Source organism: Triturus cristatus, chromosome 2_1, assembly GCF_964204655.1.
Source record: "Triturus cristatus chromosome 2_1, aTriCri1.1, whole genome shotgun sequence".
NCBI classification, from domain to species: domain Eukaryota; kingdom Metazoa; phylum Chordata; class Amphibia; order Caudata; family Salamandridae; genus Triturus; species Triturus cristatus.
The window spans coordinates 82,817,952-82,842,419 of NC_140581.1; the positions used below are offsets into that span (position 1 = coordinate 82,817,952).

Sequence of the window (24,468 nt, forward strand, 5' to 3'; positions counted from 1 at the left end):
TCCTCTCTCCCTTACAGATCCAGGTGAGACAGCCCCAGTTAGCTTCCGCTCAGCTCAGAGGGAAGACAACACCCTTATACATGCCTGGGAACAGGTGCAGGAGCAAGAACCAGATCAGGTAGGACCATATTTCTTTGAAAAAAAGGGTTTACTGTACAGATCTGAAAAAAGGGGGGAACACTTCAACACACAGCTAATCGTGCCCCTTCCGTTTCGTGAGCACGTTTTAAACCTGGTCCACAACCAAACAGGGGACGGACACTATTGGAAAGAAAACACGCTGAAATATCTCCTCAATAGGTTCTACTGGCCAGGGGTATATAGGGATGTGGCAAAACAAAACACAAAATGCGGCCTGTGTGAGATGTCAATACACGATCCCTGAAGGGATAAGATGGGCCCCCCTGTTTCCTTTGCCTATCATAGACGTCCCCTTCAAAAGAGCTGGTATGGATCTGGTAGGACCTCTCCCTCCCTCAGCCAGAGGTCATAAATATATCCTGGTCATTGTGGATCTAGCGAGCAGGTATCCGGAGGCCTTCCCTTTAATAACAATGACCACCCCTGTCATAGCTCGGGCCATGATTACTTTGTTCTCCTGGTTGGGGTTTCCGTCAGAAATCCTCACCGACCAAGGGACCCCTTTCATGTCCCGCTTAATGGCACAGGTTTGTGAGATCTTGGGTATCCAGCAAATCCGGACTTCTGTCTACCATCCCCAAACGGATGGCCTTGTGGAGCGCTATAATAAGACTATCAAACAAATTTTACGCATGTTCATCTCGGAAACGGGGAAGGGCTGGGACCAGAAGTTACCCCTAATCCTCTTTGCCATAAGAACCCATGAGCAAAGATCAACAGGCTATTACCCGTTTGAACTGTTGTTCGGAAGATAACCCCAAACATTACTAGACATGGCGGCAGAGCAGTGGGAAGGGGAAGACGAGGAAGGCCAACCCCTGACAAAATATACGGCTGACCTAAAATCAGCAGTCACTAGGATATGGGGGTTGGTATATGAGAACATGGAAAAAAAACAAAGTATCCAGAAACACTATTACGATAGGAACAGCCAGTTGGGGGAATTCACCCCAGGAGAGAAGGTACTACTTTTACTCCTTTCCACTGATAATAAGTTATTGGCACAATGGCAAGGCCCCTATGTCACTGAGAAGAAAATAACCCTGGTCACCTATAGCGTCCTGCAACCCCTGCGGACTGGGGGTGAACAGATATACCACATAAACCTTTTAAAGAAATGGGAAGAACTCGCTTCACTCACTGGTACACGACAGTCAGCGCTTTTAGTAAGCACCAAGAGCCCCCTTGAGATCTCCACAGCAGACACACAGAAAATCCCAAACGAGAGAGCCCCCACTGGGGACATTATGTCCCCAGAGCAACAGACTCAGTTGCTTATTATGCTGGAACAGTTCCATGACCTTTTCTCCTCCACACCCGGGTTGATCACCATGGTTCAGCATGATATATTCTCTTTAGATCAGATCGTCATAAAACAGAAACCGTACCGAATTCCAGCAGCAAGAAGGGAGGCCGTAGAGAAGGAAATAACAGCTATGCTTCAGGCACGTCTCATTGAACCGTCCATGAGCAATTGGTGTTCCCCAATAGTGATTGTGCGGAAACCGGATGGAAGTCTACGTTTCTGTATTGACTTCACCAAGTTCGATACCTATCCAATGCCTAGGATCGACAAACTAATCGACCAACTAGGAAGTGCCAAATATACGTCCACCCCTGACCTTCCTAAAGGGTATTGGCAAATACTCTTGACTCCTCAGGCTAGAGAAAAGACCGCCTTTTCAACCCCCTCGGGTCTTTACCAATTTAGGGTGCTCTCTTTCGGCCTCCATGGGGCACCAGCAACCTTTCAGCGGTTAATGGACCGCTTGCTAAGACCCCATGTAAAATATTCCTCTGCCTACTTAGACGACATAGTCGTCTTCAGCCCAACGTGGACAGACCATTTGAAGCACCTGGCGGCTGTATTCTCAGCCATCCAAGACGTCGGTCTCAAAATAAATCAGAAGAAATCACTTTTGGTCACTGATTCCATACAGTATCTTGGGAACACAATCCAGAGGGGACTGATCAAACCTCAGATAAGCAAAATCGAAGTAATCAAAACACTCCCTACTTCCAAAACGAAACGTGACATACGTTCCTTCCTTGGGTTTATTGGCTACTACAGAAGGTTCATCCCGAATTTCTCTTCCCTAGCCAGCCCCCTGACCGATCTCCTGACCAAAACCTACCCATCCCGAGTAACCACCTGGACTAACACACACGAAAGCAGTTTCCAAGCTCTAAAGAAAGCCATCTGTACAGCACCCGTTCTACACTGCCCTGACTTCCACAGACAGTTCATCCTCCAAACTGATGCTTCTGGTCTTGGACTGGGTGCCGTACTATATCAGCCTGACTCACTGGGTGATCTTAGGCCTCTTCTTTACATCAGCCGGAACTTGTTCCCCCGGGAGGTGCACTACTCGACTATAGAGAAAGAGTGTTTGGCGATTAAATGGGCAGTTGAAGCACTTCAATATTATTTGTTGAGACGCCCGTTTATTGTACTCACTGACCATGCCCCCCTCACTTGGCTTGTGCAGCACAAAGACTCAAATCAACGTGTCCTCAGGTGGTTTTTAGCATTGCAACCTTTTTCCCTCCAGACCATGCATATCCCAGGCACCCATCAAGTCTGTGCAGACTAACTGTCCAGGAACCCCTCCACTGAATGGCCCCAACGTCCATTCCTAGGGGGGGGAGATCTGTGAGGATGACAGCACCGGGGCGGACCGGAAGTGGGGAAAGACAAAGCCGACCCAACCCAGACCGGAAGCAGGCAGCAGTCTAGCGTTGGCCCAAGAGAGCGGGGAGGAGCTTCCGAGAAAAGCGAAAGGGAGAGACTCAAAAGACGCGGAAGGTGAAGGTGAGGAGAGAAGAAGACGGACGGAGTGGAAGGAGAGAAGCAGCGAGGAGCGGAGGACGGTGAGAGCGGAAGAGCGGAACACGGCGAGAGTGGAGGAGCGGAGGACGGACAGAGCGGAGAAAAGCGGAGGGGACGGAGCCAGCAGAGTGCCCTGTACACCGCGTCCATACCCGGCGGGCTGAGAGAGGGAAAAGAAGCCCCGGGTCCCAACGCCACGGCCCTGGAGACGGGCAGTGGCATAAGGCGAGTACCCCTCAGAGGAGCGTTCTGGTGGGGGTGGTGGGGAGGCACAAAAAGGTAGGGCATTCGGGTGAAGGTGATTCATGTTGTGAAATCCTGCACAACCCTTCCTGCACTCACAAATTGGTGACGGTAGCACTGACCAGACCTAAACCCATACGACTAGGTATTTACCTGGCCTGTTCTTTCTTTTCCCTGCCCATCGAGAGTGTCCGAGAGAGCGAGAGAATCCCAGAGAACCCTGACCTGTCCCGAACCTGACGGCCCGGAACCAGGAACCCAGGAGAGAAACCATCTTCTCCACCTTTGTGTTGTCTTTCTGGTTGGAACCTTTTTGATTGCAGCCCTGAACATTCCCATCAAGAGAACCCTAATAAATCACGTACTCCATATCACGGCTTCTTGTGTTCCCTTACGCCCTTCCGGTGGCCTTATCCCCTACAATCACCTACCCCCTAGGTTCATAGGGCAGCCAGATTATTCACTGCTGGGCAGGGTAACAAAACCTATGCTTTACCAGAGGAGTCAATAGGGCCTATATTTGTTATCTTCTGGTAAGGGACAAGAATATCCCTGAATATGTAGCTATCTCCTTGTCTAGAAATGCTGGTATCTCCCTATGGGAAGTACAAGAATCCTCATCTCTTAAACTACAGTCGTCCATGGCTGGAAAATGCAGAAATCTGTCTGAAAACACAGATATTTTCCAAATCTGATTACATAGTTCTTTCTCCAGGTCTGAAAGTACAGATATCACCATGTCTGGAATTGGATGTAGGTATCTGTCTAAAAGTACAGCTATCTCTCTAAAACTACAGGTGGCTTCCTTTCTGAAGGGATGGACAGCTCCAGACAACTTCCTGTCCTATCTAAAACTACAGACAGCATCATCTCTGATTACTACAAATCGTTCCAGATGTCTCCCTGTCTCAATGTAAAGTAGCTCACTGTCTGCTTGTACAGGTTACTCCCTGACCGCAGCACAGTTAACTCTGTGTCGAAAAGAAGAGGTGGCTCCTTGTCTATAGCACCATTCCAAAATGTTGAGGCTATAAGACAAAGAAAATGTTATTGTCTATTACTGTGTTTACATGGAGACTTCTGTCAATGAAGTCCTCATGCATTGCCCACCCAAAATTGTGAGTTACCCTAATCACACTTTGAATGGCATATGCAACTACCCTTACTGCATTACTTAGCCATGCATCTATGACTGATTACTATTGAATAAAATTCATCGTGCAATATGTCTGTCTGTTAAAAAAAATAGCTACATTGCAAGTGTGGTATAATGCAACCACGGCAGACTGCTCTCCTCAGTTTACAGATTGCTATTGTTAGCACCATTGCTGTGACAACGGTGTACAATTCAGTTCTACTGCACTTTCCCAGATATGCTCTCAATTATTATCTTACCTATAGCTAAAGACTAATTCCAATGGGGAGAACATGACTAACCTCATTATCCTTCTGTGAGTACTATTAGAACAGGTAAAGCTGACAACCACATCGCCGTATACATTATTCCTCATCAGAACACTGGAATGTTGAGAACGCCATTGAAGACCATGAAGTAGCTCCCGGCTTATAATGGGCAGTATAAGACTGGGGCCCCAACATCCCTATGTTTGTCTTCATGATTCACCCTTTTAAATTTATAACATTCTACCTTTAGTGGGCGGAATGTTCTAATACTGTTATAGCCCTTCTGCCTCAGGCTATACCCGTTCTTAAAGGCTCTCTCCCTCGTTATAGGCCATCACCTGTGGGTCAGTTCTATAACTCAGGTTCAGGGCCTTTAACAACCAGTATAGCCCTCGGCTATAAGTCTATATGCCAGCATTCTGTAGATCTGATGCTTTCCCTGTGACCTATGGATCTAAAGATGATATCTAAGAATGCCAACTGCTAACAACCTTGTTCTAAGCAAGACTGCAGCTCTCCACACAACTAAGGCCACAAGATAAGGAGCAAGGAATGTTCTCCACTGCAACAAACTCAAGGGATGAAGGTGTTTGATTTAATTGAAAATTGAATTTTGAAAGTATTTCTTCCTATTTTTACGGTACACACAACTCAGTAAATCTATGGTACCTGCAATGGACAATGACAGGTCCAGAGTCTGGAGACTTCAATGCATTCATCTGCTCCACCAGCCTGAGCAGACCAGTAGGCCTACTGGGAACCCCATGGTCTGGCCAATGGATATAGTGAAGTTGTTGCACCGTCTTCTCAGGAGCATTATCCTGTGGAAAAGAGGGCTCATGTTAGCAAAACTCATCTTTCAAGATCATCTTTCAAACCAGGTAGTGATACCAAACTTCTTATGAAAAAAAATGAAACCAATTGTACTCTATCTGAAGCTTTCCCAGAAAGACTGAATTTGAAATCTATCAGTGTTAATTATATTCTATCTAAATATCAATTATTTACATTGAAATAATAGGGTAATTTACCTTTAAAGTTATAAATGTTGTTCCATATGGGTGATTACGCATTCACGGCAGGCACAATTTATGCACCCAATGACAGGTCGGAACAGTTCCTTCACACGGCGCTGATGGAGTTGTCGGCCTTCCCCGGACCGGAGGTTGTTGCTCGGGGGGGACCTGAACCTGGTCTTTGACAATTTGACGGACTGTTCGGCGCAGCGCTCGGGGCAAGTGGGAGCTTTATCACAGAAGGGGCACGAGGCGCTGCGGGGGTTGGATCTGGTGGGTCTCTGGCGGGTGACCCACCCCTCGGCCCGGGAATACACGCACACATCCAGCGCGCATGGCACTTACGCACGCCTGGACTATTTTTTGGTCTCCCGCACGCTCTGTCCGGAGACCTCTGGAGTGGAGATCTTGGCGGCGTCCCTTTCGGATCATGCCGCGGTGGTCATGACGCTGCAGCTCCCGCCCGTGGGCAGGAGAAAACGGCACTGGCGGTTGCGGGATACCCTCCTGCTCCGGCCCGTGGTGGTCCGTAAGATACAGGGGGTTATTGAGGAGTATCTCCGCTTTAACGATAACGGCGCCACGGCACTGTCCACGTGCTGGCTTGCTCTGAAGGCGGTGGTCCGGGGGGCCATTATAGCTATCTCTGCGGCGAAGAACAAGGAGAGGCAGGCGAAACGCCTAGAGCTCTCTCAGAAAGTTAAGGACCTAGAGCGTGCGCATAGTCGTACCGGTGCTCCGAGGGTCTGGCGGTTGTTGAAAGCGCAGAGGGCGCAGTTGGAGGCGCTTGATCGGGACAGGGCGGAGTACGCGGCTTTACGCCTCCGGCATAGCTACTATGTGGGGGGCGACAAGTGTGGTGGTCTCTTGGCTCGCTGCCTGCGGGAGCGCAGGTTGAGAGAAGGGGTTAAGGTGATAGCGGACGCTCAGGGGGACCTGCGAACGGACGATGGGGAAATTGCCGCGACGTTTCGGGATTTCTATGCCCGGCTTTACGACGCGCAACCGCTTGCTGATAGCGGGCTCGACACGTATTTGGGGCAAGCGCGGGTAACGGGCCTATCGGCGCCCCAGGCGGAGCTGCTGGAATCGCCGATCCGGCCGGAGGAAGTGATTTCGGCCATCTCGAGGCTCAAGGTGGGCAAGTCCCCGGGCCCCGACGGTTTTACGGCTACGTTTTATAAGCAGTTCTGCCCCTTGGTCGCCCCTATCCTCACACGGCTCTTTAATTCGTTTGACTCGTTTGGGGAGTTGCCCTCTTCCTTGCTCGACGCTGCGATAGTGGTGATCCCCAAGCCCGGGAAGGATAGCACACAGTGCGGTTCGTACCGACCGATCTCCCTCCTAAACGTGGACCTCAAGCTGTATACGGGGATCTTGGCGGCCCGGCTGGCGCCACATCTGCCGAACCTTATAGATCCGGACCAGGCGGGTTTTATCCCAGGCCGTCAGACGAGCGACCACACCAAACGGGTCCTGCATCTGATTGAGAAAGCTTCCCGCTTCCCGGCAGACTATGCCCTCCTGGAGGTAGATGCCGAGAAGGCGTTCGACCGGGTGCATTGGCCCTACCTTGAGGCGGTCCTGCAACGATTTGGTCTACAGGACAAGATGCGGGCGCGCATCCTTAATTGCTACCGGGATCCCCATGCCTCGGTTAGAGTTAATGGCCACACATCTGAGCCATTCCGGATCTCCAGGGGCACTAGGCAGGGCTGTCCCCTCTCCCCGTTGCTCTTCGCACTGTATATGGAGCCTCTTGCACAGCACATACGGCAGAACGGCCGGATTACTGTCATTCGCTTTGGGGGGGACACTCATACGATCTGCCTCTACGCCGACGACGTCCTCCTGACCTTTAGAGACCCTCTGACGTCCCTGGGAGCGATCCTGGAGGAATTCACTGCGTTCGGGGAGGTATCAGGGTTCAAGGTTAATGTTACTAAATCGGTAGCGCTCTCCCTCTCTCTCACGTCGGGAGTGGTGGCGGACCTGCGGGCGCAATATCCAATCCCCAGGACGCTGGGACCAGTCCCCTACCTCGGGGTGCAGCTGACCCCCACGATTCCGGGCATCAGGGTCCTGAATTACGACCACCTCCGATCCACCATCAGATCGGATCTCCGCCGCTGGCGACACCTGCCGCTCTCGTGGCTGGGGCGGGTGGCGGCCATCAAGATGACGATACTGCCTAAGATACTGTATGTGTTTCATGCGCTCCCCATATACCCGCCGAAGGATTGGATCAAACAGGTACAATCTGACTTGGCACAATTCATCTGGCAAGGCAGGAAACCGCGTCTTAAGCGCCAGATCAGTTCTCTCCCGCCGGACTACGGGGGCATTGGGGTCCCCGATCTGGCACTCTACTTCCAGGCCGCACAGCTACGCTGTTTGGCGGAATGGATGAGGCCCGAATCTGAAAAACATTGGCTGTTCCAGGACCGGGCGGTGGCTGGGACTTCCCTGGCCGCCATCCCGTTTCTCCGCCGGGAGCAACGGCCCCCTAATCTATACGCCTCGTGGGTGACCCAGGCGGCGGTTCAGATCTGGGACCAGACTGGGGAGAGACTGGAACTGACTTCGTTCCCCTCACCACTGACCCCCCTGTTTGGCAATTCAGACTTCCCGCCGGGGCTCCCGGAGTCCTCCTTTCGGGGCTGGCGCTCCTCTGGTTTCAGAGCCCTGGGGGTTCTGTACGAGGGAGGCGGGTTCCTCCCTCTGGCACGGTTGGTGGCTGATTATGGGATTCCGGCCAAGGACTTGATTGGCTATTTGCAGATTAAACACTGGGCCTCACAGCCGTGGGAGAAATGCGCGGCACAGCGCCGGCTCACATCGTTTGAACGCTGGCTGATTACGCGACAAACGGATAAAAAGCTGACCTCGGACCTTTACAAGATGCTTCTGTCGGCACATTTTCATGCATATCATGCGGGGAGGGCACGGTGGGAGAGGGATCTGGGAAGGGACCTGCTGGCTAAGGAGTGGGAGGGTGCCTGCTATCGGGCCCGTCATACGGCCACACACACAGGGCTCACGGAAACGTTCACCAAATTGGTGAACTACTGGTATTACACTCCGGAGCGTCTCCATCGTATGGATGGCTCCCGTGCCGGGAGCTGTTGGAGGGGGTGCGGTCAGCTGGGCACCCTGACACATATTCTGTGGGATTGTCTCCTGGTGTCCCCCTATTGGCGACAAATCCTTGATGAGGTGGATAGGTACTTTGACACGGAGCTGCCCAGGCTCCCCGCTTACATCATCCTGGGGGTCCCTAATGCTATCACCTACCCCTTGAAGTCCCGCAGGGGGAAGCAGATGGCCCTAGCACTGGGGGCGGCCACACAGTGCTTGCTGGCCTGCTGGAACACGCCCCGCATTCCCACACATCTAGAATGGCTGCATCGCCTCTGGCATATCCTGGGGATGGAGCGTATCTCTTTGACGCTGGCGGGTAAGGGCGCCTCCTTTCCGGACTTGTGGCAGCCGTTCCGATCCCTCCTGGCTCAGGACTTTAGGGAGCTGACATGTCCCCGCTACCTGTGCCTCCTCCGGCTTAGCACAGACTCAGGGGACGGGGACCCCGCTCAGGCATCCTGATTGGACTTCTGGCCCAGAGGTGGCTCCCCATGTTTGACCTCCGGGTCCTCTTTACTCCGAGATAGGATCTAACTTCCTTTTCCTCTTCCTCTTTCTCTTTCTCATCTGAATTCTTTGTTGACGGGCGGGAGGGGGGTGGTAGGGGGGGGGGGGTTGGGGTGGGGGCGGGGGGCGGAAAAGACAGCGGCGGCCGGGCTGAGCAACCGTCTCTTTGACTTTTAACCCGTTTGTTGACGGTGGACACAAGCTAAGCCTACCCCGGCCCGTCGGAGCCAGGGGCGATGCCCTTGTTTGTTGCCATGCTTTCTCCTGTTGAAAACCTTAATAAAAATACTTAAACCTAAAGTTATAAATGTTGCGATGTGCACAAGGAAGAAAGTATTCATGCACTTCAAGGGGGGGGGGTCATTTCTCATTGAAGAATGTAAACCAACTAACATGTGCCTTTTAAAGCCACTCTCTTTAAATATAGTCCCTAAGGTTCTCCTAAGCAATCTGTCATGTAACAAAATCAGGTGTTGTTAAGTATACTATATTTATCTGATGAGAAACTCAAACAGAAATGCAGTACAGTATTTAACTTGATATTGGTCATATTGATTCTTAGTGGCCAGTCATGTGAGTAGGCAACAAAACAGTAAAATATATTAAAGTAGTTATTAGTGTGATTTGGTCGGCTTTTTGCAGGAGGCATCACCCAGAGGGTCTTTGTGTATATGGAGCAGGCAGACCTCAGGGCAAGCGGGATGGCAAATTATCTGAAAGATAAGTTTGTTCAAGAGTGCATTGAGTTCTGAAAAGAGACAGTCAACAGAGCTGTGTAGAAGGAGAGTCCATGGCTGATGGATACCGACATAGGGAACTAGTAGGCGCACCGGTTACATGCCATGAATCGGCCCCCCTCCTTTCTTTAATTGGAAGTGGAACTAAGGCTGGGAAGGTTGGCTAAGTTGTGAATAATAACGCTTTTAATTTTTTTGAAAGGAGTATATTTCATGAGATATTGAAGACACAGTTATGGCTTTCCATCTTGACAAGTGGATTCCGTGCATTGTTAGAGTAAGAGATAAGATCAGGTGACGTTAGCTGATGTTCAGCAGGTTGTAGTCAACAAGGTGCCAGTTGGGGAAGGGAGGTTGCATTTTACTGTCATTATACATTTGAAGATTTCTGTTGTGGATTTTGGAGTGCTGAAAATGTAATTGATTTGAGAATATTAAAAGATGGGGATTATGTGATCCCTACATTGCTGGTCACCCAATACTACAAGCTACAAGCAATACTACAAGCTAGAAGAGGTAATAAGTTATGCGTGTGGGAGTGAAGCAAAAAGGAAGCAGAAAAAGAAGATTTAATGTGGCCTCAACATTTTCCACAATCTACACAATTAACTATGTGTTATCTGCATAAGAAAAAATGTTGAAACCCTTAGTTTTAACTATGACTGACAAGAGGTGCCACATAGATATTGACTAGAATCAAACTTAAAGATATCCCCTGCGGAACACACGAGGTGAGCAGAGCAGGATCTGATCTCAACGGGGAAGTAAATTGATTGCATTGGGCCTGACAAAAAGGATTGCAGCCTCTGAAGCTTGTTGTCATAAAGACCTATGCTGTGTAGACATTCTGATAGTCTGGTGTGTTATACCAAATCAAACGCTGCCGAGAGGTCGAGAAGAATGAGGGCAGCAGATGTACCTTTGTCCAATGAGAGCTGATATTGTACATTACTGGCAGTAAGGTACGCATGTGTGCCATGGTTCTCTCCAAACCCTGCCTGTAAATGTCCAGCCTATTGTTCTCCTATTGAAAATGTGAGACCTGAAGGTTAATAAGCTTTTCAAAAACATTGACCAGGTAGGGGAGAAATGAAACAGGTTGATAATTCATCATGCCAAAAGGATTAGCCCAGGGCTTTTTTATCAATGGAGGTACCCAACCGTTCTTCCATATGGCTCGAAATATAGCTGTGCCCACGTTGAATAGGTCTGTGATCCATGGGCTCAGCAGACTGGTATTTGCAGATAGCACATAATGAGGTTAAGGGTCAAGTGGGGACCCTTGAATTTGATCACAGCTTCTTCCACCATAGTAGCAATTAAAATGGAAAACGATTCACAGATGTAGGAGAGTAGGATCTGCTTCACATGGGTACCCCCACTTTTTGCTGGTGTTTCACTGTTTTTCGACCTTAGTCTGGCTGTGGCCCTGCTAATCAGGACCCCAGCCTAGCTGCTTCCCCTCTAAAATGGTTTCCATGTACATTAGGTACATTTCTAATTGGATTCTGGAGTGCTTTATAAGCCCCTAGTATATGGTATACTATGTACCTAGGGCATAGGTACCTCAGAGGCCTACCAGGGGCTGAAGCATGTATTCTGCCACCCCTGGGAAGCACTCCAAAATGACACCACAGGTCTATTACTGCAGCCTGGGTAAGGTAGTGCTTGCACCCCTTACTGCGGTATAGGCTACCTATATCACTACCATTGCACACACATACAAAACCTATCAGTCACTCCTATGGCAGGCCTTAACAATCCTGAAGGCAGAGTACTTGGTTTTTATGTGAGAGGGTGCCCCTGCATGAGCAGAGCCCCTCTGCAGCGTTCGGAGTACCTCCTCTGATGCTGTTTGTGGTGCAGCCGGACCATATACTCTTAAGTGCATTATAACCTCGCGGTAAATGCTAACTTTGGACTGGCTGCACGGAAACATGTCATGTTTGGTGTCAAACGCTTTGGAACACTACCCCCCCCCCCCCCCGCCACTTCTGGCGGGGGGTAGCATTCCACCCTTCTAGAGGGAGAGACATGTTCACACTGGTCTAACCCGGTAAAGACTTTCTACAGCGCTGGCATCACAAAATGGATGCCACTGCCACAGACACGGGTCTGGCCTCCTGCTACTGACCGAAACTCCGGCAGGGGAGGCCTGGACAATAGGTTTCCTGTCCCAGGGAGGTGTAACCACCTCCCCAGACAGGCAGATGTGTATTGGGGCTGGGCAGGAGCACTCTCTGGTGCTTTGAAGTCCTGCACTGGGGGCACACTTGGTGTCCCTGTGCATAGTCCAGTTCAAACCGGTTGCAGGGGCTACTTGCCCCTGCTCTGGCATGAAACTGGACAAAGGAAATGGGTGTAACCACCCCTCTTTCCAAACCCTCCCATAGATGGGTCCTTAGAGTATGTCCAACCCCCAAACTTAGTATAATTATGGGAACCCAGTCCTTGAGACTTTAGATTACCCTGGACGAAACTCTGCAACATATATCCTGGACCTTCGACGTTCTACTTTAACTAGAAGACTGAAGAAATCTCCCTTGGGGTAAAGGAGTGACTCCTCTGCTTGGCAGTCACCAAAGAAGCAACTGTCCAGTCTGCAATTCTGAAACTCCCACCGGACGCCGAAGTCTCTGCATCCCCAGAGATAGATTTCAAGACTTTCCTGACGCTACCCTGAGTCCACAGCAAAGCTGAGGCCCATGGCTATCGTGGGTGATGTGGAACCGTGACCCTGGACAACGTGATCTTTTGCTGATCCATCATCTTCCTGGTCTTCCTCAAAGTTGTGCTTTGGGCTCCGAGTGGCCCCAGCCTTGAGCACCTCCTGCACCAAAGATCTCCGGCCTCCACTCCACGAGTGACCCGTGGGCCAGTTTCCAGTTCGACCGCTCGAGGCTCCTTCGCGATCACTAGCCCGTTGGCTAGTGGGTCCCCATGAAGGCGACTCCTGTTCTGATTGGGCTTTCCTGGTTGCTCCAGACGTGCCCCAACTTACCCTCGCTGGGTGAGTCCCCCAGACCTTGCTGGTCTGCCCAAAGTCCTTTCTCTGTTTCCAAGTGACTTGCTGTTGCCAAGGCTCGTTGGGTCCAATCTGGTCGCCGACACCACAGCACTCGACAGGCTTTGTGGGCCAGCTTGAATCCAGCTCCTGGTCATCATCGGCGCCTCCTGGACCTCGTGGCTGAAGAGTCAAGACACCGGTCAACTCACCTGAAGCACCCGGCATCTGTGGGCATTGGACTATCGTGCCCTTGGTCACTGGTAAGTGACCCAGATTCTGTCCTCTCTGCTTTCAGGTTCCTTCCATCCTAGATCTTGGATCTCTTGGATCTCTCCGGACACTTCTCCTCTTCACGGCAGCAGCACTTCCTGAGCTGGTTTCATTGAAAACTGCGAAGCGACCCGACACCATTTGACACCTATGCACCCGGCTTCCCTGGGTGAGGTAACTCGAGTACTCCAGTTCTCCTGTGGGTGTTGGCCCTAGACACCTCTTAGTCCAAAAGGGTTCGCTCGTAGTCATCCTATAAGTGTCCTTAAACTCTTAATCTCCAATGAGGGGTGTGTTTTATCTTGAATACATGTATTTTAAATATATACCTGGTTTGGTTGTCTTTTCATATCACCATTCAAGAGATTATAGACTGGTAAAACAAGCTGCTTTACATTCCTTCAAGACTTAGCCTGAAGGCTGCTCTCCATAGCAACCACTAGTATAGCATTCAATAAAGGTTGTCTTTAACCTGTCACCATAAGGGGTTGTTTGGACTGATACAAGGTGCCCACTATAACTAGTGGACAGCATATATTAGGCCAACTTCTCACAACAGACATTAGTGAAAGTTTGGGGCATGGACCGTGCTTCAGGAAAGCCTAAATACTAGGATGAGCAACAAAGTCTGAGTATATTTCATTTATCTTGTTTTTAAAAAAAAGTCTGCTATATCAGCACATAAGATAGGTGAAGCAGGAATAGATTGCTCACAGGCAGAAAAATCTATTTCCTTTACTAGTCTGAATATTCCACTGGACCATTTCTTGCTCTCCTCAATCTTCAGAGCAAAGTAATCTCTATGAGCCTGGTGTATCCATTTGTGATAGCTATTAAGCTTGAATATAAAGTTGGTTTTATCAGCCAGATCTTTAGATTTTCACCACCGTCTCTCCAGCCTTTTACACTCTCTTTTATGGATCCTGAGCTTCAGGAAATACCATTTTGCAATAGTGAAGCGTCTAGGCTGCTTGTTGGTTTTTAAAGGAGCTAGTAGATTGCTAGCCTTTTCCATTGCTAAATTGAATTCAAAGGCTGCTGCATTCACATTAGTTAAGAAATTTAGATCTGGGAGCTGAAGGTCTTTTGAAATTTTACTACTAGAGATATCCTTCCAGAGTCTGAGCTTGGAAGAACTCGCCTCGATGACAGGAAAAAGTTGCTTGACGATGGAGAAGGTGTTAGTAAGACCAATTTAGAGGTGTGGAAGCATCAAATCTTAGTGAGTTGATATACTACTGCCTGCTTAGTGCCACAATATCATCTCTAAATGTTGTGATTATTGGGTCTGAACATTTTGCAAAGCGAAAATTAAAGTTACCAGTAACTAAAAAGCTGTTAAATTGGATTGCTAAATGGGTAATACGTTCTGCAAAAGTGAAGCTAAACGTTTGCTTCTGATCTGGGGCTCTGTAAGTCAAAGCACTTCCAACAGGGGGTGAATTTCCATGGGATACTTAAAAAACATTGCTTCCCAGTCATACTGTTCCCAGGATTTGCATGCAATGCCTGGGTAGAGATCTAGCATTTAGATAGGTGCACCTCATTCAATCTTTTCCTATCAAGTCTCAAATTGATTGTTGGGAATTGGATCCAATCGCTCCCCTAGGCTCCCTGATGGGGCATCATCGAACGTGTATGCCCGGCAGCAGTTCGGGGAGGAGAAAGGGCCCATAGTGTCTGAAGGATTGTGAGCACCACAGTCGTAATTATGGTTTACTTTATTTCTCAGCTCAAATAACTGAGCATGGGTGTAAGATAACGTTACCTTGGATTCTGCGGTGAAATGGCCAGAGGTCCTGATGTCTGGCATACATCTCACCTCTGACCTAGCACAACAGAGCAAAGCCTGCCATACTTTAAATATGCACCGTTGCTGTTTTAGATGCTTTTAAGAGATAATTTGAGAGGGCTTCTAATACTTAAATCAGAAAAGCTCTAAGCAACATCTTTCATTTCCATCTGCAGAGAGTGGATCAGTGGACAGCACAGAACAAAAGCAGTATGAACATAAACGTACATTTTGGAAAATTAGGTGATTTTTTAACCGATTTGAAAGACATTGAGAAACAACTTATACATTACTATGTTAAAAATCTATAGTGTGATCAAATGCAACAAAACAAGGTCACTTTCTTTCAAAGTAAATGTTGGTGTGCCTGCCATTTCAGTGTTAATAATGTAGTGGAAATTTAAAAGTAGGGTAGGAAAAACAACACAGTGAAGTGAACATGGGGCAGTAGAGCCAATGACATAACTTTCTGCTGGTGAAATATAATGAATTCAGCATGTGAGGCATAATATGACAAGTACGGAAGACCATGGTTATAGTAGGCAGCAGATACACAAGTGTGACAGCACTGTCTGTAGAGGGCATTCTGTGGGAAACAACTGTAGACTTTACTGACGGTAAGGCAGAGGATTTTGGTAGAAAACCCATCCTTCTTGAGGTGTAGTGTAGAACTCTCCACATTTTAACATAAAAGAAATAAACCTCTCTAAATATGTGTCTGACCTTTTGTAGACTGAAAGTTCGAGTAACATGGCTTGTAGACATGTCCGTGCTCCAGAGAGTCACTCTGAAGTGTCCGTATGTATCCGACTGCTCTGGCCAGTACTGCTCACACTTCACCTGTCCAAACAAGAAGACATAGCAAAAACTCAGTATCAATGGCTGTATGACTTACTATTAGAAAATAATCTACCATAAAGGTTCTTCCCATTTGTAGTACTGTCCATAGATATACATAAAATAACACATGCCATCCTCACCCATGTGCAGGTCCTAGCCGCAAGTAGCCAAAACCCGGGTTTCCCAAAGTGCACTATCTCATTTTTTTAACTCATTCCTTGATGCTATGTTGCAGAGGAGACACCACCACATAAGATTTCCCTCAACACCACAGGAATTGCAGCAAACCAAATTTGACTTTTACCAGATAGCCCTTTACCCCCATTTAATTGGTTGCATTGATGGGACCCATGTAGCTATATGTCCCCCCTCAGTGAATGAGTACATTTACAGGAATAGGTAGTCATATCATTCACTGAATATACAAGTCATATGTAATGCAAATAACATCATCACGGACATAGTGACAAGATTCCTAGGTAGTATGCATGATTCCTAAATCTTCAGACACAGTGACATACATACACATATCCTTGGTGGGGAATTTGGCGATGGATACCTGCTCGGCTCGGTAATTCATGTAACACTGTTCTGCTGATTCTCTGGTCATTGTGAGACATAGCAGTGAGTAATAATCTATTACCTTCTACCCCATTGGTGATAGTGCATATGATGTGCGCTTATTCATACTGACATCATACCTGAATCCGACTAGACCAAGTGAACAGAGATACAATTCAGGGCACATATCAACGTGCAATGTGATCGAGAGGACCTCAGGCCTACTGAAAAGTTGTCTACCGCTGCCTACATAAAACTAGCAGGGCATTGTAGTACAGTCTAGACACTTGCTGTAAAATGGTGGCCACTTGTGCCAGGTTGCACAACATTACAACTGCTATACACCTGGACCAATCGGATAGTGCACCTGATGAAAACAATGAGCCAGGAAAACCTCAACAAGCAGCAAGCGCATCGAGTGCAGCAGGAAGACAGAAACGTGCAGAAATAACACATAATTATTTTTGAATGTGGGTAATGATGATATGAGACACTACATGGTTTCATTGCTATTGTGATTCATTCAACTAAAAGACTTCAGGTTGTGTTAATGCACACATACCAAGAAGAAAACGTGCACTGTGACAGTCAAAAGGCAAATGGATAACTTTTCCATGTAACTTGCACATCAGCCCTGACAAATTTTGATGATGGTTGCCTCACCAATTGACATTCCTATGCTCAATGCCACACTATTTTTTGCAGCCACGCACTCCCATTGCCCGTTCTGGGTGCTCTGTCACATCCCTTGTTGAGCCCTCAGATGCTGGAGTATTCCTCGCACTGTGCATTCTGCATTCGGTCACTGGTGTCATGCTGCTACTGAGGCTGGAGGCATCCTCACTATCCCAGCAACTGAAGTAGTTTGCAGTTGCCCCACAGCATTGGTGACCTGTATCAGTCCCTTGGCCACATCAGCACTGCAATGTGTCATTTCAACCTGCATGCCTACAGCACGTCGAGACAGTTGTGCTGTTGTGGTGCTCAGGGGGTTGATGGCCCTAGTGTAGCTAGCTAAACAGCCATGGAATTGATGGTGTCTTTTGTGGTGGGACACATTGTCTTCCTTCATCACCTTGCATAAATCCTTGAGGGCTTGTGTCATGTCACTAAAGTGTTCATTTGTTTTCCTCCGTCCTTCCACCACAGCTGTTGTGAGCTGTTTGATGCTGTCACTCATCTGTCCCACGTTCCTTGCAAAAGAGGAAAGGTGTGCCTGCAGGGAATGCATGTGTTTGCATTGCAGGAGCTGTACCTTCAACATTGCGTTCTCCAGCCCACCAAAGGACGTTGAGCTGTTGCCTTTCTGAGCTCTGATTTGTGCCCTTGCCCTGCGCCTCTTGATGTGGACATTCCTACGTTGCATCTGGATTTGGGGTCCTGCTATGGGTGTATGCCCAAACTGTGGTGTTGGAGGATCAGTTTGGCTCTCCTCGTCCATTTGTTGTGCAGTTAGTGGTGCTACTGTGATCCTGTGTCTTGTGGGTGCAGGTGTTGTGAGTGATGGGGACACTGCAATGTCATCTCCTGACTGTGGCTGAGTCTCCAGGGGGTCATGGCCTTCACTTTCCTCTGACACCTGCGCAGGTGTATCTGTGATGCTAAACTGAGCAATTTCAGTTTGCATATTTGGACACGTATTTCATATTGCACACTGTGCACGCTGTGTCTAGATATTAAACATGATTGTTGTATTTGAATGCACCTATGCTGTTTTGCTTCCCACTTGCCTTTCCAATTGGGGTTGCTGACTGCTTTTCCCATAATGCATTTGTGTGGTACAAGTAAAATGTGGACTGGAGTAGTATTCACTACACTAAGCCGGATCTGACTTACCGAGTACGTTTTGTAATTCCACCATTGTATGGTCATTTGCATGCATCTTATTCATTTATTATCATTTATTAAGAAGTTTTATATAGCGCTGGCCAGACCAGAGGGTATTGGAGCGCTTTACACCAGATTTAAAGCAGAAATCACATAAAAAGGCATAGGTAAACCATAAATGTTCAGAAGACACAGTGTGCTGAGCGTCATTGAGGTGGGGAAGTCCTGAGGTAGCCTCGATGAGTGCACAGTGTCTTGGGCTAAACCTCATTCCGGGAGGAGGGAACGAGGAGGAGGTCGGGGAGAGGGGAAGAGGTAGGTAGAGGTGGAACATTGTCAAGTGGCTGCAGAGTGCAGGAGGTGGTAGGTTGAAATGGAACATTGTCAAGTGGCTGCAGAGTGCAGGAGGTGGTAGGTTGAAATGGAACATTGTCAAGGGGCTGCAGAGTGCAGGCTTGTGCGTTTCAGCGGCGGCTCTCGGTTTGGGAAGGCACGGTTGAGGTGGAGGTCTTTTAGGATTCATTTGAATTTTATAAAGGAAGGGATAGTCCTGATATCAGCTGGGATGTAGTTCCAGATTTTTGGTGCGTTTCCAGCGAAGGATCATGCAGCTGTTTTTTTGTTTGCGTGTTTTCATTGGGATGAGTAGCATGGTGTTGGAGCTCCTGAGGTTTCTTGTCTGGCCGGCTTTCTTGAGTTTGGAGGCCAGGTATTCTGGTTTCCCTGTGTGTAAGGCTTTGTGTGTGAGGCAGGCAGTTCTAAAGCTGGCACGCATTTCGACTGGGAGCCATTTCAGTTCTCTGAGTGCGGGTGATAGGTGGTCATATTTCTTAACTCCGTCGACCATTCTGGCAGCTGCATTGAGAGTTCTTTGGAGGGGAGCTAGGTGGGATCCAGCTGTACCGGTGAGGACTGCGTTCCCTTAGTCAAGTCTAGATAGCACCAGTGATTGGGCGGCTTGTTTGAGGTCCTTGGGCGGGATAAAGGGCTTAATTTTGTTTAGGAGCTTCAGATTGAGGAAGGCACGCTTTGCGGAGATCTTAATGTGTTTGGTCATGTTCAGTTTCGGGTCTAGGGGGATTCCTAGAGATTTTACCGAGTTCACCAGGGTGAGATTACCGTTGAGAGCATCGATTGCTTTTAGCCACTCTACGATTTGAGGGTTTTCTTCTTTGTTGGAGATGAGGAGGATTTCGGTTTTGTCTTGATTGAGTTTAAGGTGGTTTGTTGATAGCCAGTGTTGAACTTCTCTAAGAGTGTTGTTGAGTCTTAGAGTGTCGTTAATGGAGGAGGTTTCCAAGTAGATCTGGGTGTCATCAGCATATAGGTGGAAAGAGATGTTGGCTTTTTTTAGTAGGGTGGTGAGGGGTTCCATGTATATGTTGAACAGTTGAGGGGAGATCACTGAGCCTTGGGGGACACCTCTGCTGACGGGGTGTAGGTCGGACGTAAAGGTTTTGATTTTTACCCTTTGGGAGCGGTTGTGTAAGAAGGAGGAGAACCATTGTAGGACCACCTTGTCCGTACCTACTCTCTCTTGGAGAGCCTTGATGAGTAGATTGTGATCAACCGTGTCAAAGGCTGCCGATAGGTCCAGGAGGATGAGTAGGCAGCATTGGTCAGTATCTAGAGACTTGTGGATGTCATCCACAATGTTAAGGATCGCGGTCTCGGTGCTACAGCCTTTTCTGAAGCTCGATTGGTGGAGATCTAGCAGGTTGATGTTGTCAATGTGCTGGATCAGTTGTAGGAGAACGCACTTTTCAAGGATTTTGCATAGAAAGGGGAGATGGGAAACAGGTCTGAAGTTGTTCAGATTGTTGGTGTCTAGGCTTGGCTTTTTCAATAGTGGTGTGACTTGGCTGACTTTGAGGCAGTCTGGTATGACGCTGGATTCAAGAAGCTGTTTATGATTTCGCACCAGAGTGGAGCAAGGGAGAGTTTCAGCGTTTTGGTCAATTGGGTGGGTACAGGATCGAGAACGTGGGACGTGGGCTTGGAGGAGGAGATCAGTTTAAGAATCTCCGCTTCAAGTACGGGGTCGAAGGACTTCCAGGCTTTCGTGGGGAGCTTGCGTGTGTTGGTTTTGATTGTTCGGGTTGGGTTTTTGCAGGAGGGATTGAGGTTGATGTCTAGTTATAGCTCAATCTTGGTGATTTTGTCATTGAAGAAGTTGGCAAAGTTGTCACACAGGTCTTTGGAGGCCTGGACTGGGGTTGCAGAGAACTTGGAAGTCTGTTGCCTGATGATGTTAAAGAGTTCTTTGGGCCTGTTTTTCGCGTTCTCCAGAGCGGTGCAGAAAATGGAGGTTTTTGCGTTGTTGATGTGCTTTTTGTATTTTCTTCAGGCTGCTTTGAGTTGCTCGCGAAGGCTTGTAGAGGGATTGTTTCTGCATAGACGTTCTATAGCTCTAAGCTGTCTCCTTTCGGCGTTAATGTCCTTGTTGAACCAGGATCTGAAAGGAATGTTCCTGTTTTTTTTTAGTTTCAGGGGGGCTAGTTGGTCTAGGATGGACGTCATAATTGTGTTGTAGTGAGACATGAGTTCTGTTGTGGAGAGACCGTCTGGGGAGATGGGCAGGAGCGTGCTTATCTTTTCTTCTAGGTCGACCATGTTGATCTGTTTCTCGTCCATGTGGGGGGGTCTTGGATGGGAGGTTGGTACATGATCGGATGCGTGATGTGGAATAGGATTAGGTGGTGGTCTGACCAGTCAACCAGTAAAATGTGATCTTTTGTGATTGTGTCGCATTGGGCGATGATGGCCTCCTGGATTGCTCCTTTGTTATGGGTTTCTTCTGAGCAGTGCTGAGTAAGGTTGTTGCTGTGTAATAGCTCATTCAGGTTTTGTATTAGTGAGCTGTTTTTACGTTCCAGTGTAGGTTGAGGTCGCCCAGAATTAGGTTGTCGGTGTCTCGGAGTGAGCAGTGAGCAACCAGGTCTGACAGGTGTTCCGTGAATTTGGTGGTGCTGCCTGGGGGATGGTATAGGAGATGGCAGTGTAGTGTCTTGTTGTCGCTTGTGTTAATGTTGGCGGTTAGGCATTAAAAGGTTTTATAGTTGAGGAAGGTATCTATTTTGGTCACGGACATGTTATTGTTGTGAATGATTGCTAAACCCCCGCCTCTTTGGTCTTTTTGGTCTTTGTTAATGATTGTAAAGCCTGGGGGTACGAGAGTATCCATGATTGGATCTTACTTTGGGAAGTACTGTGCAGGGCAGAGGAATCAATCAACGTCACTCCAACAGCCTGAGGCTGAAGGGGGGACTCCACCAGGTACTCTAAGGCTGTAGACGCTGTTTGTGTGGTTGGTCCTCCTCCGGTCTTCTTTTCATCAGCTAGCCTTGCAGCAAGCTTTTCCTTCACACAGCTCCTCACATCATACTACCACATACGCAGTATCCTTGGGGATACTTCACATAGTTGTTTGTTTATTGACTTTGACATACATTTCTGTCCATTACACGTGAATTTGAGTTGTGTGATGAGCTATTTCTGTTTTCTGTAATTTCTTTGGGTGACACCAAATATTAGGGACGCAGGAAGGTCACGTCCCTGGCTCTTTACATCACATTTTTGTTTATTTACACTATTGTACTAATCTGATTGGTGCAGGTTCTCTAGTGCCCTGATCTTCTCTCTGCTGTTCAGTATTACATACTCAGATCAGAAATTGAGCACTGTGGGACCCCCACTGCGCTGATTTTAAATTATATTCCCAGCCATATTTTCCTTTTTTCTGACTCTGGGATCTGCAGTGACTGGTTGCCAAACAGTTTTTCATGGCTCTCCACCACTTCCTCCATGAGGATTTCCAACTTCTCACTGAACTTCAGCTTCCTTTTGTGCTGTGCTGACTCCTTCTCGGGGTTTCCTGATGCCATGCTGAATTATTGCACAGGTTCAGCTGTCCCAACAGGCTTCCTAGTGCTGTGCTCCTGCAGTCTGCCCCCTCCTCCTCACTCTCAGTACACAGGTAACAGCATGGGATGGCTCACTTCCTGGTTGTGAGCTCATCATGCTGCATCGAAATCACGGATTTGCAATTAGCAATTCTCTAATAGCGGATCCGCAAAAATGCGAGCCATATTTTTGGACTAATTAGCCATTGTGATTTTTACTGATTCGCTAAAAAAGTTGTGAAATTAATGATGCATTGACATTAGCGATTGCCAAATAGCGATTTGGTTAAACTCGCTATTTGGTAAGCTGATTTCTTTTTTTTATGCATGTGCCCCTTAATTACTTCTACAGAAGTGTCTCACCACTAAGGTCTCACTCCTGAAAGTCCGAACCAAACAGCATTCTAAGAAGACAGCTCTAATTAGAACGACCCAAACAACCAGGTCTTTAGATTTTTGCAGAACGATAGTTCTGTTTTTTCCTGTCTGAGTGAAAGGGAAAGGGAGTTCCACATCTTGGCTGCTGGAAAATTAATGGGGCATCCTCCAGAGCGTGTTCTTTTTACAATGGAATACATGCCAATAAGGCTCCTGCTGATCTAAGTTTCATTCTAGGAGAGTAGGGCTTAACGAAAGGATGCAAAAGCGAGGGCCATTATTGGTAAGGACCCTATAGCAATAACACATTGCTTTAAAGGAGAGCCTTTACTTTACTGGTAGCCAGTGAAGTTTTGAAAATGCTGAGTCCATGGAAGACCGCCTGGGGAGAATTAGTGGAACACTGGCCGCTGCGTTCTGTACACGCTGGAGTCTCATCAGCTGAGACTGTGAGACTCCCATGTACCGGACATTACAGTAGTCCAGCCTGGGCGTCACCAGGGCCTGGACTACTGTCTTTCTGGCAGCTTCCGGAAGAAGTTCTAGGATCTTTTTGAGAGTTCTTAGGATCCCAAAATACTTGCCCGCTAAGGCAGTAATCTGGCTATCACAAGAGAACCTTACATTAAACCGGATGGCAAGTTTCTTGACTTTAAGCTTTGGAGCAGGTAAGGGCCCAAGTGAGTGTGGCCACCATTAGAACCACATTGAAGGCTGCTTTCCTAGCATAAGAACCTCTGTTTTCCCTGGAATCAAGCTTCAGGCAATTGATGTCCATCCACTTACCTTCCTCGGACAGACAGGTACTCAACAGGAACGCTGTGTTACCTTCATCCTGTGACAGGGTGATTATCAACTGCATATCATCGGCGTACGATACAATACTAAAGCCAGAGCGCTCGATATCAGCCAGGCCAAGGCCACGCTGAGGTCCAGCATCAGCAGCACTGCAGTCGTCCATGTCAACAGTTTGCCAGAATGGCTCAGAGGCAAGCAGTAATGCAGACACTGTGCTGTGAAGGGGGAGGAATCCCGCCTGTGTCGTGTGGATTAGCTCTTTTGCCCCAGTAAAGGTCGAGAGCTGCTGATTTACATATTTCACTGCCACCTTAGAGAAAAAAGGAAGCTGAGAAATGGGCCTAAAGTTTTCAGGCTTAGGTGGGTGTGAGAGGCTGGCTTGGTATATGATAAACACTTATGTAAGTGGGCACCCTGCACCAATCCAGGCAACCCTTATGGTGATGTGAGTGGTCTTAGACAATCTTAGAAAGCTCTCTAAGTGGTAGCTTGGAGAGCAACCTTCAGGCTTAGTCCAGAAGGATTGAAAAGCATCTTGTTTTACCACAATGCAACCTTAAAGGTAAAGATGAAATGAAAAAGAATCAAACAGTGTATTTATAAAAATATATATATATATATATTATAAGACACTCACTAACACATACAGATATCTCCTACCTCGAGATATACACAATACACACGATACCTTGCAATAGAAACATGTAAGTAGCACAGAATTCACAGTGGTCCGCAGGGGGAGAACAAACCATATACTAAAATAGTGGTATGCAAACCACGACACGAGTCAAGAATATACCCAGAGGACGTAGAAGTGTTGGGGACCCAAGGAACCACCCAAGGTGAGTTGTAGGAGTCCCACGGAGGTTGTGTGCAGTGTGGGAGCATGACCGCGTTCTCTGTACAAATCAAAGTTTAAGTCGCGGTTGCAATTTTAAGGAAAGAGGACCCTTCCCAGTGGACCCTGAAGAAATCCAGTGGAAGACAGCAGGTTGGAGAGCCACCCCACCCGTGGATACCCTAGTACCCACGTTACCTACACCAGGGAAGCCGGTAAATAGGTGTGAAGTGGTG

The 24,468-nt window shown here is 48.0% G+C and overlaps 1 protein-coding gene across 2 annotated transcripts in view; it reads right to left on the bottom strand.

Moving 5' to 3' along the window:
- LOC146863792 (receptor-type tyrosine-protein phosphatase kappa-like) overlaps positions 1–24,468 on the bottom strand; it is a 1,244,093-nt gene that overhangs the window by 107,393 nt on the left and 1,112,232 nt on the right. For both annotated transcript variants that reach the window (XM_085628087.1, XM_085628078.1), the window contains 2 exons: positions 15,812–15,928; positions 5,288–5,439 (listed from right to left, as the gene is read on the bottom strand). In XM_085628087.1, the coding sequence (XP_085484213.1) occupies positions 5,288–5,439; positions 15,812–15,928 (269 nt within the window). The remainder of the gene's footprint in view (positions 1–5,287; positions 5,440–15,811; positions 15,929–24,468) is intronic.